Source organism: Quercus lobata, chromosome 5 (assembly GCF_001633185.2).
Source record: "Quercus lobata isolate SW786 chromosome 5, ValleyOak3.0 Primary Assembly, whole genome shotgun sequence".
In the NCBI taxonomy this organism is placed as follows: Eukaryota; Viridiplantae; Streptophyta; class Magnoliopsida; order Fagales; family Fagaceae; genus Quercus; species Quercus lobata.
The window spans coordinates 61,302,039-61,314,388 of NC_044908.1; the positions used below are offsets into that span (position 1 = coordinate 61,302,039).

Here is a 12,350-nt window from a genome sequence, read left to right on the forward strand (position 1 = left end):
CAACGACACGACAAGCCGCTCGCCGCACAAGGCTAGCAAATGATTCTTCCCTCAAAGCTACATGTAGTTTGTGTACGAGATAGCTTAAATCGATTATCTCTAATACAAACCGTTAAGGTCCCATACTAGTTAGTTGAAGTTAGTTTTCTCTGTTATTGTTAAATCTGTTTGGGAAGTTATTTCACTTAACGGTTAGTTTGTCACATCTGAGATCGATTTCGTCTGCTATAAACACCAAGCCATGTAATTGTACATAGCGGTGAATAGTCAATGCAATCAGATGAGTAAAATCAGTCTTCTTTCTCATTAGAGCATCAAATCCATCTATTAGTTCTCCTCGTTCAGCAGTGAAAGAGAGCCGAGAGCTCACGGTGCAAGAACATCTACATATATTATCTTAAATGGCTTAATTGCATTTGGATTTGTAATAGGCACAACTTCTATCCAAGGCATAGTTTAATTTAACCTCAATGTCAACCCATTCGATATTTTACAGTCATTGTACAAAAACAGAAACTTTACATTACCATGCAGGGGAAATGGGGAATGCTTAATTACCTGCTGTAGTTACTCTATGCATATTAAAGAAGAATCACACAATATTATTGTCAACTTACATATACAAATAAGGTTAAAATTCAATTTAATTAGCCTTGTAGCTCAGCATCAAGCGTTTCGTAACTATTGTATAAAATTAATTAAGTAGTAAATGACTTAGTACAATAAGGACTACTACATAGCATAGTCTACATCAATTGGTAGGATAAGAACCTCTCTCAACAATACTTTCTTATAGCAACTCAGAATTTGTGCCCCCTATGCAACTCTGAAGAATAATCCTCAACTCACCTCTTCCTGCTCTGTCCATTCTCTAGAGCTTGCTGGCATGGATCAACTTTGGCCATCCACTTCACTGATTATGGCAGTTCAATTGTCCAGCAATGGCTAACTTCCCTTCTCATCAAGTTCAAAACCAGAGAAATAACATCAATGGCTTACTTACAAACCATTTTCACAACCTGTGGAATATTTGGACTCATAGAAACAGGGTGATTTATGAAGGATTAACACCTAATCCTATGAGTGTAATCTTAATATCTCAATCAATGTCTTGCAGGTACAAGGAAGCTTTCTCTGAACAGCCAAGACACACCAGTCAGCCAAGAAGGACTAACATAGACTAATATCCACCTTCAGGACAGTGGCAACTGATTGTTAAATTAGCAGGAGCTAGGAGCAGGAAGCCCAAGAGATGGTCTTCTGCCTATGAAGCTATTAACATGCAGGGAGATAGCATTTTCTACGGTGTAACTAGTAGTGCATCCAGGACAACTTGTGGAGCAATGCTGGATGCTGTGGTAAAAGCTGGGATCAGAGCAAAGAACCATGGTTATCAGCGAGTTTTATTTCTATGAGCTAGCAGAAAATTAGTCCGAGTCTTTAGGCATTGGAAGACTCCAGATTGGCTTCAACAGACTAGATTAGCTGATCTAAATTTTCTGAACCAGAATGGACTTAGCTGCAATATGTTCTTAGTGCCCCACTTGATTGTAAAACCTGTTTGGTCAGTAGCTAAATTGGCAACTCAAATGCCAATGAACTATTGCTGGTACAATCCAGCACTTTTGTAACTTTGTATCTCCCTCTGTTTGGTCACAAAAAAAAAAAAAAAAAAATTCTTAATCCAAAAATATATTATGTAGAAAGCATGTTTATATATACTTTTAACAAAGTGGGTGAGGAGTGGAAGTAAAGTATAAAGACTATCGATAGAAGAATAATTTTTCATCACATGTTTACACCATGGATACATATAGAGCTCACGGATAGCCTTTCCATTAATTTGATTCTAGGTATCAAAATAAATTTCAAAACCTAATTACATGACCTGTATAACCGCATGACTATCATAACATTTATGTATCAAAACATTTGATAATAAGGACAATAACGTTTGGCTATTGAATTGAGCAACTAAATGGGTGAATAGCTAACATGGCGGAATATTTATTTATTTATGAAAATACTGAGTATTTTAATACACACGCAAAAAGAGAGATGAAAAAGTCAAAAGATATAAGTATGAAAATATCATGGAATATATATATCATTAGTTAAATGACTATTTAATCAACATTATGATTGTTACAAAAATACTCTCAAAATCTTCACCAAGTTATCTTATGACTTTTTACACAAAAAAAAAAAAACCTCCAAGTTATCTTATGACTTTTTACAAAAAAAGAAAAAGAAAAAACGTGTTGGCAATGTTGAGATTGTTGGGGTTGTTAATCCAGGCTTACAAAATACAAACAAAGTCATGTGCATCAATCTATGAATATTGTGTAGCATCCATCACCGTGAAAACTTCCAACTACAATTCAACATATAAATCTAGCAAAACAAAAATCAGATCCATTTCCCAAAAACAACAAATCAAGATTTGAAAGTGAACACCGGAATTTTTTACCAGCTGCATGTGGAGGATGAGGGGAGACTTTGATGACTCCCGTACCTTTTGATAATAAGTTAGACACCAACTGGTTTAAATCATTAAATGTGAACACCTGACTTTTTTGACCAGCTTGTTCTTCCGACAGTTGGGTCTGGACGTGGACCACGTAGGACTAAAAATTTCTAAAATCATGAAGATATTTTTACTAAAATGCTCCCACAAAATTCCAAGAATGAAAATCCAAAAAAACTCTATCCTAATTAACCATGATGGCAATTCATCAAAAGACATTATCCACAATAATCTTAAATCCCAGAAAACCAGCAAAGAAAAAGTCTATGAAACTACGTGAAACCCAATATGGATGGGTAAAATAAATTCATTTAGCAAACAACTACTAAAATTTTCCAATTATACTCTAAAGACATCTAACTCAACCAAATTACAATGATTCAGCACAGGTATTTATCATCTCTTGGGATTCTGAAACACATTGAAATCGGCTCTTTTCCAATTATATTAAATATTCAACTGTTTGTGGTTATTCATCCTCGGACAATTCGGTGCTATCTGAAGCACATCTGCCATATCTGTTCATCTCAATCGGAGAAGATTCTCCCGGAAAATCATTACAGGTTAATCCATCAATGGGATAGTCATATTCACCATCCTTCCTTGCAGCATCTGCGCTCTCTTGCAACTGCAGTGCATGTTCAATTTCTACCTCCACTTCACCAATTGTGGGACGATCCTTTGCCTTTTTTCGCACGCAAGAACTCGCAATGTCAACGTAAATCTTGAAACACTCTGGAGCTATCTTCCCCATCAGATACGGATCAATTATCTCATTGATGGTTCCTTCTCGTTTACATTTGCCAGCCCAGCTAATCAGTTGCTGTTCTTCCACTTCTAATCTCTTATTCAATACAATTCTGCCACAGAGTACCTCAAACAGTACTACACCGAAAGAGTAGACGTCGGATTTATCGGTCAGCACCCCGTGCTGGATATACTCGGGATCAGCGTATCCGTAAGTACCCCTCACATGAGATTCGATCCTAATTAAAGCCCTTGACAAACTCGGGGGACCCATTTTGAACAACCGGAAATCACCCAACTTGGCTTCCAATTTCTGGTCCAACAGAATAACGCTCGTCTTCACTTCACGGAGGACAATAGTACGCTTTAGCCCAGTGTGAAGATAGTGCAGTCCACGCGCGACTCCGATACAAATCGCTAGTCTTTGTTTCCACGGGAGGGGATCGTGGTCAGTGCCGTAGATGTGTTGGCCCAGGCTTTCATTGACCATGAATTCGTAGACAAGGTACCCTTCGCCTTCATCAATGCAATATCCGATGAAAGGGATGAGGTTAGGGTGGCGTAGCTGGCAAAGCAACACCACCTCCTTCGTTAACTCGCGAACTGAGTCGATATCCAAACGCTTTATTGCAACGCTTATGCCACGGTCATCAATAAACCCCTTATAGACTTTGCCAAACCTCCACTTGCCAATTACTAAATCGTCAGCGAAGTCATTGGTAGCTTTCTTGATCTCACCGAGTGAAAATCGACGACATAAATCCTCAGGAAGAACTGATGAGAAGTGTTTTGTTTTGTCTGACCTTCCCTTCCCGAATGTCCATACTAACTTTGAAATAGACTCTGATATACCTTCCATTGATGCTTCGGTCCTATAACCACGAGCTTGACGACGAGAGAATGATACAGGATTAGTTTTGGATCCCCTACAAACAACTTCAACAAGTAAAGTGTTGTTTTTGTTTTGTGCGTGTATTTTCTGGGAGCAGATAAGGGTAATTAATTATGGGTGGTCTTTGTTGTATGTTCATTTACACTGGAGTGGCAATTTGTACTCATCTTATGTTGACTCAGGAGCATTCGTTTATACGAGCCAAGCCAACATTGACTTGACATATTTATTAAACGAGCTAAAATTCTTTTTATCTTAATAAAAAATTATTTATTAAATGGGTTAATTTTGTCAACTCGTTTATTAGATTTTATCAAAGTAAAAAAAAAAAATATATATATATATATATATATATATTAACCAAATTGATCCAAACTATAAAAAACAAGATTTTGAAATCCAGACCGTTCATTGAACCGTAAAAGAGAGGTTCAAGGTTTTTGAGGTCGAACCATGGTGACATCATAATTAATTTAATAATTATTTTAAATATATATAAAAATATTAAATTAATAAAAATTAAAAAATTAACTAAAATAGTTGAATTAAAATAAAAATCCAAATTTCAAATATATTTTTCATATCATAATTTTTACAAAATAAATAAAAGAATATCAAATCTTAAGCAAATATAGATATAGTATTTATTTATTTATTTATATGTTAATTAGTAAAACCTTGGTAATAATAATAGTATAATAATTATTATTGTGAGTACATGACTCGCACCAATCGGTATTTGTCCGCTTTGGGGAGCCAGTCCCTCACGGTTTTGTCCTCGTCCCCGAGTGTGGAACCCTAGGATTTTTGCCCTTGTGGTGATTGACACCTAGGCTCACCCGAATCCCACATCGGTTAGAGAACCCTCCCACTCATGGTCGCTCCAGAAACTTATAAACCATGAGTGGGAGGGTTCTCTAACCGATGTAGGATTCGGGTGAGCCTAGGTGTCAATCACCACAAGGGCAAAAATTCTGGGGTTCCACACTCGGGGACGAGGACAAAACCGTGAGAGATTGGCTCCCCAAAGCGGACAAATACCGATTGGTGCGAGTCATGTACTCCCAATTATAATATAAGAACTTGTGGGATTGTGGCAAATTGGCAATACATGTCACATCACATCACATCACGTTGGGTTCAAGGTTGCTCAAAGCTCAGCTCATTTGAATTAAGGTTATGTTATGCTTGACAGCCCTAGTCATTTAGATGGTCAACTATGTATTGAATTTCAAAAATAAACCGCAAAACCAGAGGAGTGGTAAGGAGTGGTAGACTTGCCATTAAAAAATTAGTTAAATAATGAAGAAAGGGTCAAAGGGTTGCCCAAGTAAGTGGTTGACAGCCAAGCATCTGGTACAAGTAAAAGAAGAAAGGGGCAAAGGGCTGATACTTTACACTTTGACAGCCACATTTACTGATTTGTGGAAGACCGTGATAGAAAAAAGTAAAAATTTCATCTTCATCATCGGCAAATGGGCGAAGAATAGCAGACTTTAGAAAGAGTAAAAATGCCGAAACGGCAAAAACGCAAAAAGAAAGAAAGAGAGACAAAGAAGAAAAAGAAGAAGAAAAATAAAGAAGAAGAAATGGAGATGCAAGTTCAAGGTCTGACAACATCTCACTGTGGTTGAGAAGTTTTAACAATGGTTGTAAGTATCAAAAAAAAATATTTCTAACTTGAAGTTGAATCTTTGAGAACGGTCCACAGTTCTTAAAACTGGCAGGTTCAATTGCGGTTAGTTCGATTCACTGCTTTTTTTACATATGCCGATTTTGGAAGCTAAAAGAAGGGTTTTGATGAACGGTTCCCGGTTAACTCGGTCGGACTGTACGATTCGGTCCGGGTTTCAAAACCTTGATAAAAACCAAACAAATAAATTTTTCTAATATAAAATTCAAAACTAATGAGTAACTACATCACAAATAATCATTTAAAATTAAAACATATCTTAATATCACAAATAATTAATCATAAGTCATAACATGTGAAAGAAAATAAACCAAAATAAGTTTATATATCAGGGTTTGAAGGGTAGTTAAATAGTCATTTAGTTAAATGGGATAAACAGGTTAAGTGGGTGCCATGGGTGGGACATGAACCTGACTTGTTTATTAAACAGGTAAGTTGTGTCAACTTAAATATGATACAATCCTGTTAAGGCTCAACTCATAACTGTTAATTTCATGTTGTGTCATGTCGTATTAAGTTTATGCATCGTGTCGAATTTTGCCACTCCTAATTTACACAGCCCAAAACAATTGAATTCCTAAATTTAAGTTGGAACTTAAAATCACAATTTTAGTAATGTTTGTTTGTAGCATAGTTTTTTCATTTAATTATTGGGGAATGTCTATTACACACAATTACACAAACTTTGAAATCTTGACTTGAGGTAAACTAAAGATTTTTTTTTTCCTATTAATTTCATGCTCTTGTTAATGAGAGAGAGAATTGAAGATCCTTTACTATAAAATAAAAAAAATAAAAATTCTAGATCATATGTTTAGCTATAGTATTTTAATATTTCTAGGTTGTATTTTTTATTTTAAATTAATCCCTTTTTATTGTAGCTTATATTTAACTTAAACATTGATAATTTCATTTAATTTTTTCTTATTTTAAATATTCTATCGTATAGTTTCAAGGAGTTGTTTTGATCCTAATTGTAAGGACCAGATTTGAACTCTTAACCCACTACGTGGATGGACGTAGGCCTAAAAAGTCCAAAACAATGAATTTGTAGAGTATGGGTTTGGATACTGGGCTTTAGTTGATCAAACAAACACAAAAATGGATTCAGATCACAGCAGAATGAAAGAAAAAGAGAGGCTCGTATTGAAGAAAAATCGTCCTTAGAAAAATCTGAGGAGGTCTGATCTTATGTATTGAGTTCAAGTTTAGTTCTTAGATGCTATAGTATTTTTCTTGTGAATGCTCGATCCCCTCTCTTGTTTCCCCCCTTTCTTTATATACTCTCATTCCTTCTCTTCTCCTTCTTCTACGTGCGTGCTAGCCAGTCGGTCTTGATACTTGTCCCATCTATACCTTTAATAAGTCTTCATGTAATAGCTGTAAGGCTGAAATACACTGTTCAAGTATCACCTTCACATTAATGCGGCCAGGATGTTAGCTGCAGTGCATTTAATGTGGTGGCAGCTGCTTTCTCTTTAGATATTTTAGGGCATTCTTCTGATCACCACTCTAACAATGCTTATCACTACTGATAAGACTTCTTGGAATATTACTCTTGAATGACCGACAACCTTTTTGAACCTCGGCCTTGGCTAGCCGAGAATGAATTTATCCTCGGCCCATCCCTTGAGCCATAGTGGTCAAAGTTGACTTTTATTCACTAACACAACCTTGCCTAACAAAGATTTCTCGTCCTCGGACAAACCCTTGTCTTCGGATTGGGCCCTAAATCCATAACACAAACAAATGACGGACTCCCAGGCCCAATATCCCTACACTAATCAACATGTATATACTTACAATTTGGTCAATAATTTATCATTTTTTTAGGTACTAAAACGAAACTAATCAGTTGCCACATGTTGCGTCTAACATATTACATAGTTCATAAAATGCCACATATTATCCCAAGATCAATCTTAAGGTGATTTAGATCATTCGTATTTATACAAAAAGAAAGATTAAATTAGGTGTATAATTAGTTTTATTTATTTATTTTATAATATGGTTCATTTAATGTTGGACTCTTCGTTTTTTTCAATGAATAATTAACTTGGCACCAATAAATAAATAAATAAATAAACTTAAATTGGATATGTGGCGCAAAATTGAACTTCAATTGAAATCCAATTTAGCACTAATTGTATTTTCTCTCAATTTTGATTATATATATATATATGGTTTGGTATCATAGGTTGAGAAAAGCACAATCTTAATAAGTTCTTTACACAAGAGCCCATTAATGATTTTTTTTTTTTTTATAAGAACTATAAAGACTGAATTGGATTAGACCCAATATAGGATTGGGTTTTAGCCCAAGAAGCCCAAACAATAAATTTATAGAGCATGGATGAAAGAACTAGATCTACTCCATAAGAAAGACGATATAATTTGCCAATTTAAGGCTACTAAATACAAGTAAGATAAGAAAGTCTGTCCTCGAAATGGTCTGGGAAGCTTATATTATAATGTCTTGTTAACAAAGTTTTACAAGAGTTTACAGTCTTATCGTAAAAATTGCTTGATTTCTTCCCGATCCCTTTTTTTAGTACATCTTCCCATGCTATATACTACAATCTTGCTGTCATCTCTACCATACACGTGTAGGTTAGATTCAGAGAACTCCTTGCTGTCCCATCCAACACCTCCTAGATCCATCAACTAATAGTTGTAAGGTTGCTTGACCACTATTCAAGCATCACCTCCACATTAATGCGGCCAGAAAGTTGGTTGGGAGGCATTTAATGTGGAGGTAGCAGCTTTTTGAAAATATTTACTGCCCTTCCCCTTTCTTACCCCTTGTCCAATGTCCAACTCTCAGTTGTGATGTAATTTCGAAGAAAATCCATGATGATATGACACTCTTACTGATCTTGGACTCTTGTTATCGAGGTGGCTTTTCTCCTTAGACCTTTGTTGGACTTATCTCATATTATCTCTGCTCTTCTCTTTACTCCATTCCCCTTATAATCTTATCTGGATATCCTCGGATGGCTTAATGTCCTCGGATTGGGGTATAGGCCCAGTTAGTACAGCCTTAACAGTACCTCCTGATTAACTGGCCTACAAGAACAATTCAATTATCACCCAAGAAAAACCTATGGATTGGATTGGGTTGGTCAACCAAGCATTGTATATCTTAGGCTTTTTTCCCCTAAATAAATTAATGAAAAAAGAAGTAATGGTATCTAAAAAAAAATGGTTTTAAACCTTTTTTTTAATTTAAAAATGACTTACGATGCCGTTAATTACAGCATTTTGTCTTTTTTTTTGCAGCTTAATTGCAACTCCATGTAATATTTTTGTAACTTTTAAGTTGTGGGACCAGCTTCATAAAGAAAAATATATATCAAAATAAATTGTGGGGTTAATTTTATGTCTTTTTTTCTATTTATTTAAATTTTTTTATTAAATGGACCCACATTAATACAACCTTACCAAAGTACCAATTTGTTCACATTTGCCTATTTTATATACATGTTGTATTAGGCACAATGTCTACCTCAACGTGACACATCACAATGTTATGAATCTCATTTGGAATCTCAACCTGGAGGAGATACAAAGTAAAATGGGAGAAAAAAGAAGCTTAAATCTTAATTGGTGTGAATTGTGCATTTGGAATGTATTGACGTACCCAATTTTGAAACTGGGTATGGGTTCATAGTTTTAAAGGTAGTAATCATTCTTCTGACAAAAAATAAAATAAAATGAGATTTTAATTTTGGACTGGGTTGGAATAGAAAGATAAGAAAGTAAAAGTAACTGTGGTTACAATTTTGAACCGGACAATGATGGCTACAGAGGCATGTTTGTGGGGTTATTTAAGAAAAGGTGAATGTGGAAGCTAGGTACAAATAAATAAGGGAGTTTCAGAGAGAGATTTGGGGATTTTTCAAAAGTGGGTTAAGATAGAACTTATTTTGTTTATTTTGTTGAAATTAAAAATTAAAAATTAAAAATACTATAGTAAAATAATTTTTAAATATATAAATAGTATTATGAAATTCATTTTTAATAAAAAATTATTAAAAAGTGAGATTTGTGCATGTATTAATAAGAGAATAATAAAAAATTACTGTTTTTTTTTTTTCGGTAAAACAAGCTTAATCATTACTTAGGAATTCACAAGTCTATTACAACGTAAATTAGCCTTGTCAAAAGCTAATATATCCTCCACCACAGACGGTGGGTTACAAAAAGTTACAAAACTAGACAAAAATTGCGCTCCTAATTTAGCCAAAGCATCAGCGCATTGGTTTGCTTCCCGGAAGGCATGGATCACGCGCTTGCTTGGGATTTCCTTCAGTAAATAAAGCTCTGAAACGCGTGCCAAAAAAAAAATAAAAATAAAACGCAAACGTGGACGCAGAGTATGTGCATCCAACCCCACACCTAGTTAGGGACTGACTGACTAAGCATAATAGAAACTGTGTGTCCCTCCTGTGTAACCGTCCCAGAGAAAGAGAATAAAGAGGTTGAGCTACTACTTTCCAGTGCTATAGGGTCTGTTTGGATAGAACTTATTTTGCTGAAACTGAAAACTGAAAATTGAAAACACTGTAGCAAAATAATTTTTAAATGTATGAATAGTGTTGTGGGACCCATTTTTAATGAAAAAGTTGATAAAAAGTGGAGTTTGTGGGACCCATGAACAGTGCACAAATGCACTGTTCACAGCAGACCGGGTCAACAGTTGCGGCTGGGGAGAAAAAAAAAAAAAAAAAAAAAAAACGCAGAAAGAAAACGCAGACGGGCAAACGCCCTATCCAAACTGCACCATAGTGTGATTTATTAAAACCACGCGCTACTGAACTTTAGTGGAAAATGGCCATCACTTGTTTATAACACACTTTTTTTTTTTTTTTTTTTTTTGAGGATTTATAACACACACATTAATACCATTCTCCCTGCAACTCCATGCGACATTCCGGGAATTAAAAATGATACTTTTTTTTTTTTTTAATTTGTATAGAATTCACTTATTAAATTTATAGTAAATTTTACCATGAATGTAAAAGAAGAAAGAATCATTTCTTTGTAATATGGAAGGAATTGAGATCTGGTGCAATTAACCTCTCTCATTCTTATAACAATTTTTTACTATTCTTACTTTTTTTAATTTTTCTCATTTTTTTTTAATTTAATAGTGGAGTTTAGATTTGCTTTTTTATAACTTTAAATCTTAGCCATCCATAGCAATTGTGTCAAGTGAAATATTTACTTTAGGTATTGCACAAGATTTCAATCTGACCCTCTGAGAGGAAAATTTATTCAATCCTCCTAGAGCAATGCTCCCCCCTCTCGCATGAGGGGTGGGATTCATGTGTACAGTGTAGGACCCACTCCTCATGTGAGAAAGTAGTGACTCCAAAAAAAATTTCCAAGATGGTCATTTAGAAACTTAAATTAAACAATTTAATAAAAAGAGAACTTTATATATTGATAACAAAAAAAAATTGTTTATATTATTTTTGGTAGGAGATGAATCTTGGGTATATGATTTATGTATCAAATATTTGTCCATAATACTAGCAAAAAATAAACAATAAACTATAAGTTCAATTGAAATATTATTTCTTGATATAATAAAAATATTAATAATTTTTATGTCCATATCATGACTCTATTAACAATTTTATCCAACATAAATATTTGTTGTTTAGTTGTTTCATTATTTTTCTTTATTGACCACTAACAGTCTAGCACACACCCCATTACCACAATGTAAAGTCTAAACTAGTAAATACAATGCCTCATCCCACTGCCTTACAATTGCATAGTTTAATTTTTTGTTTCTTTTTTAATTATTTGTTTACTTACTTTACTATCACTAGTCAGCTAGTCCATTACCCCAATTGCCCAAAGCATACCCAAAGCTCCCATTTTGGCTTGTCCATTAGAACAAAATATTTTAATACCAGTCTATTTCGGTGTACTATTACGAAGTTTCCATTATTATAAATATATATGTATAATATTTGATTAAAACTCATATAAATTATTAAAGGGTCTTAAAATTATAAGTCATATTTCTATTAGTATTAACAATCAATTTTTAAAAATATAATAAGATTAAAATGTATTTAATAATGAAAAAAAAGAAAAGAAAAGAAGAAGAAGTAGACATAAGCTGAATTTTAAAAAAAAAAAAAGAAAAAAGAAAAAAGAAAAAAAAAAGATGATAACGTGGAGGCAAGAGGCTTAAAGTCAGGCAAAATTTGCCAAACAGTGAAAATTCTGAAAAATTTTAGCCGGACAGCACGCGTTGAAACTTATTTAGTTAGTTAGACTGTTTTTGAAAGTCGAGTTTGGCAAACTCGACTTTGGGCTGGAATACAGACACAATAGTGGCGTTTTTTTTAGTGGCGTTTGTTAAAAACGCCACTATAGGTCACCTATAGTGGCGTTTTCTATAAACGCTGCTATAGCCACTAAAAAACGCCACTATAGTGTTCGTTTTTCAGCCCAAAGTCGAGTTTGCCAAA

General features: G+C 34.4%; 1 protein-coding gene across 1 annotated transcript; it reads right to left on the minus strand.

Annotated features, from left to right (window-relative positions):
- Positions 1-2,996: 2,996 nt before the first annotated feature.
- LOC115990862 (receptor-like protein kinase FERONIA) lies at positions 2,997-4,133 on the minus strand. The gene has a single exon (XM_031114634.1). It carries the CDS (start codon positions 4,131-4,133, stop codon positions 2,997-2,999), a length of 1,137 nt encoding a protein of 378 aa, XP_030970494.1.
- Between the last annotated feature and the right edge of the window lie 8,217 nt (positions 4,134-12,350).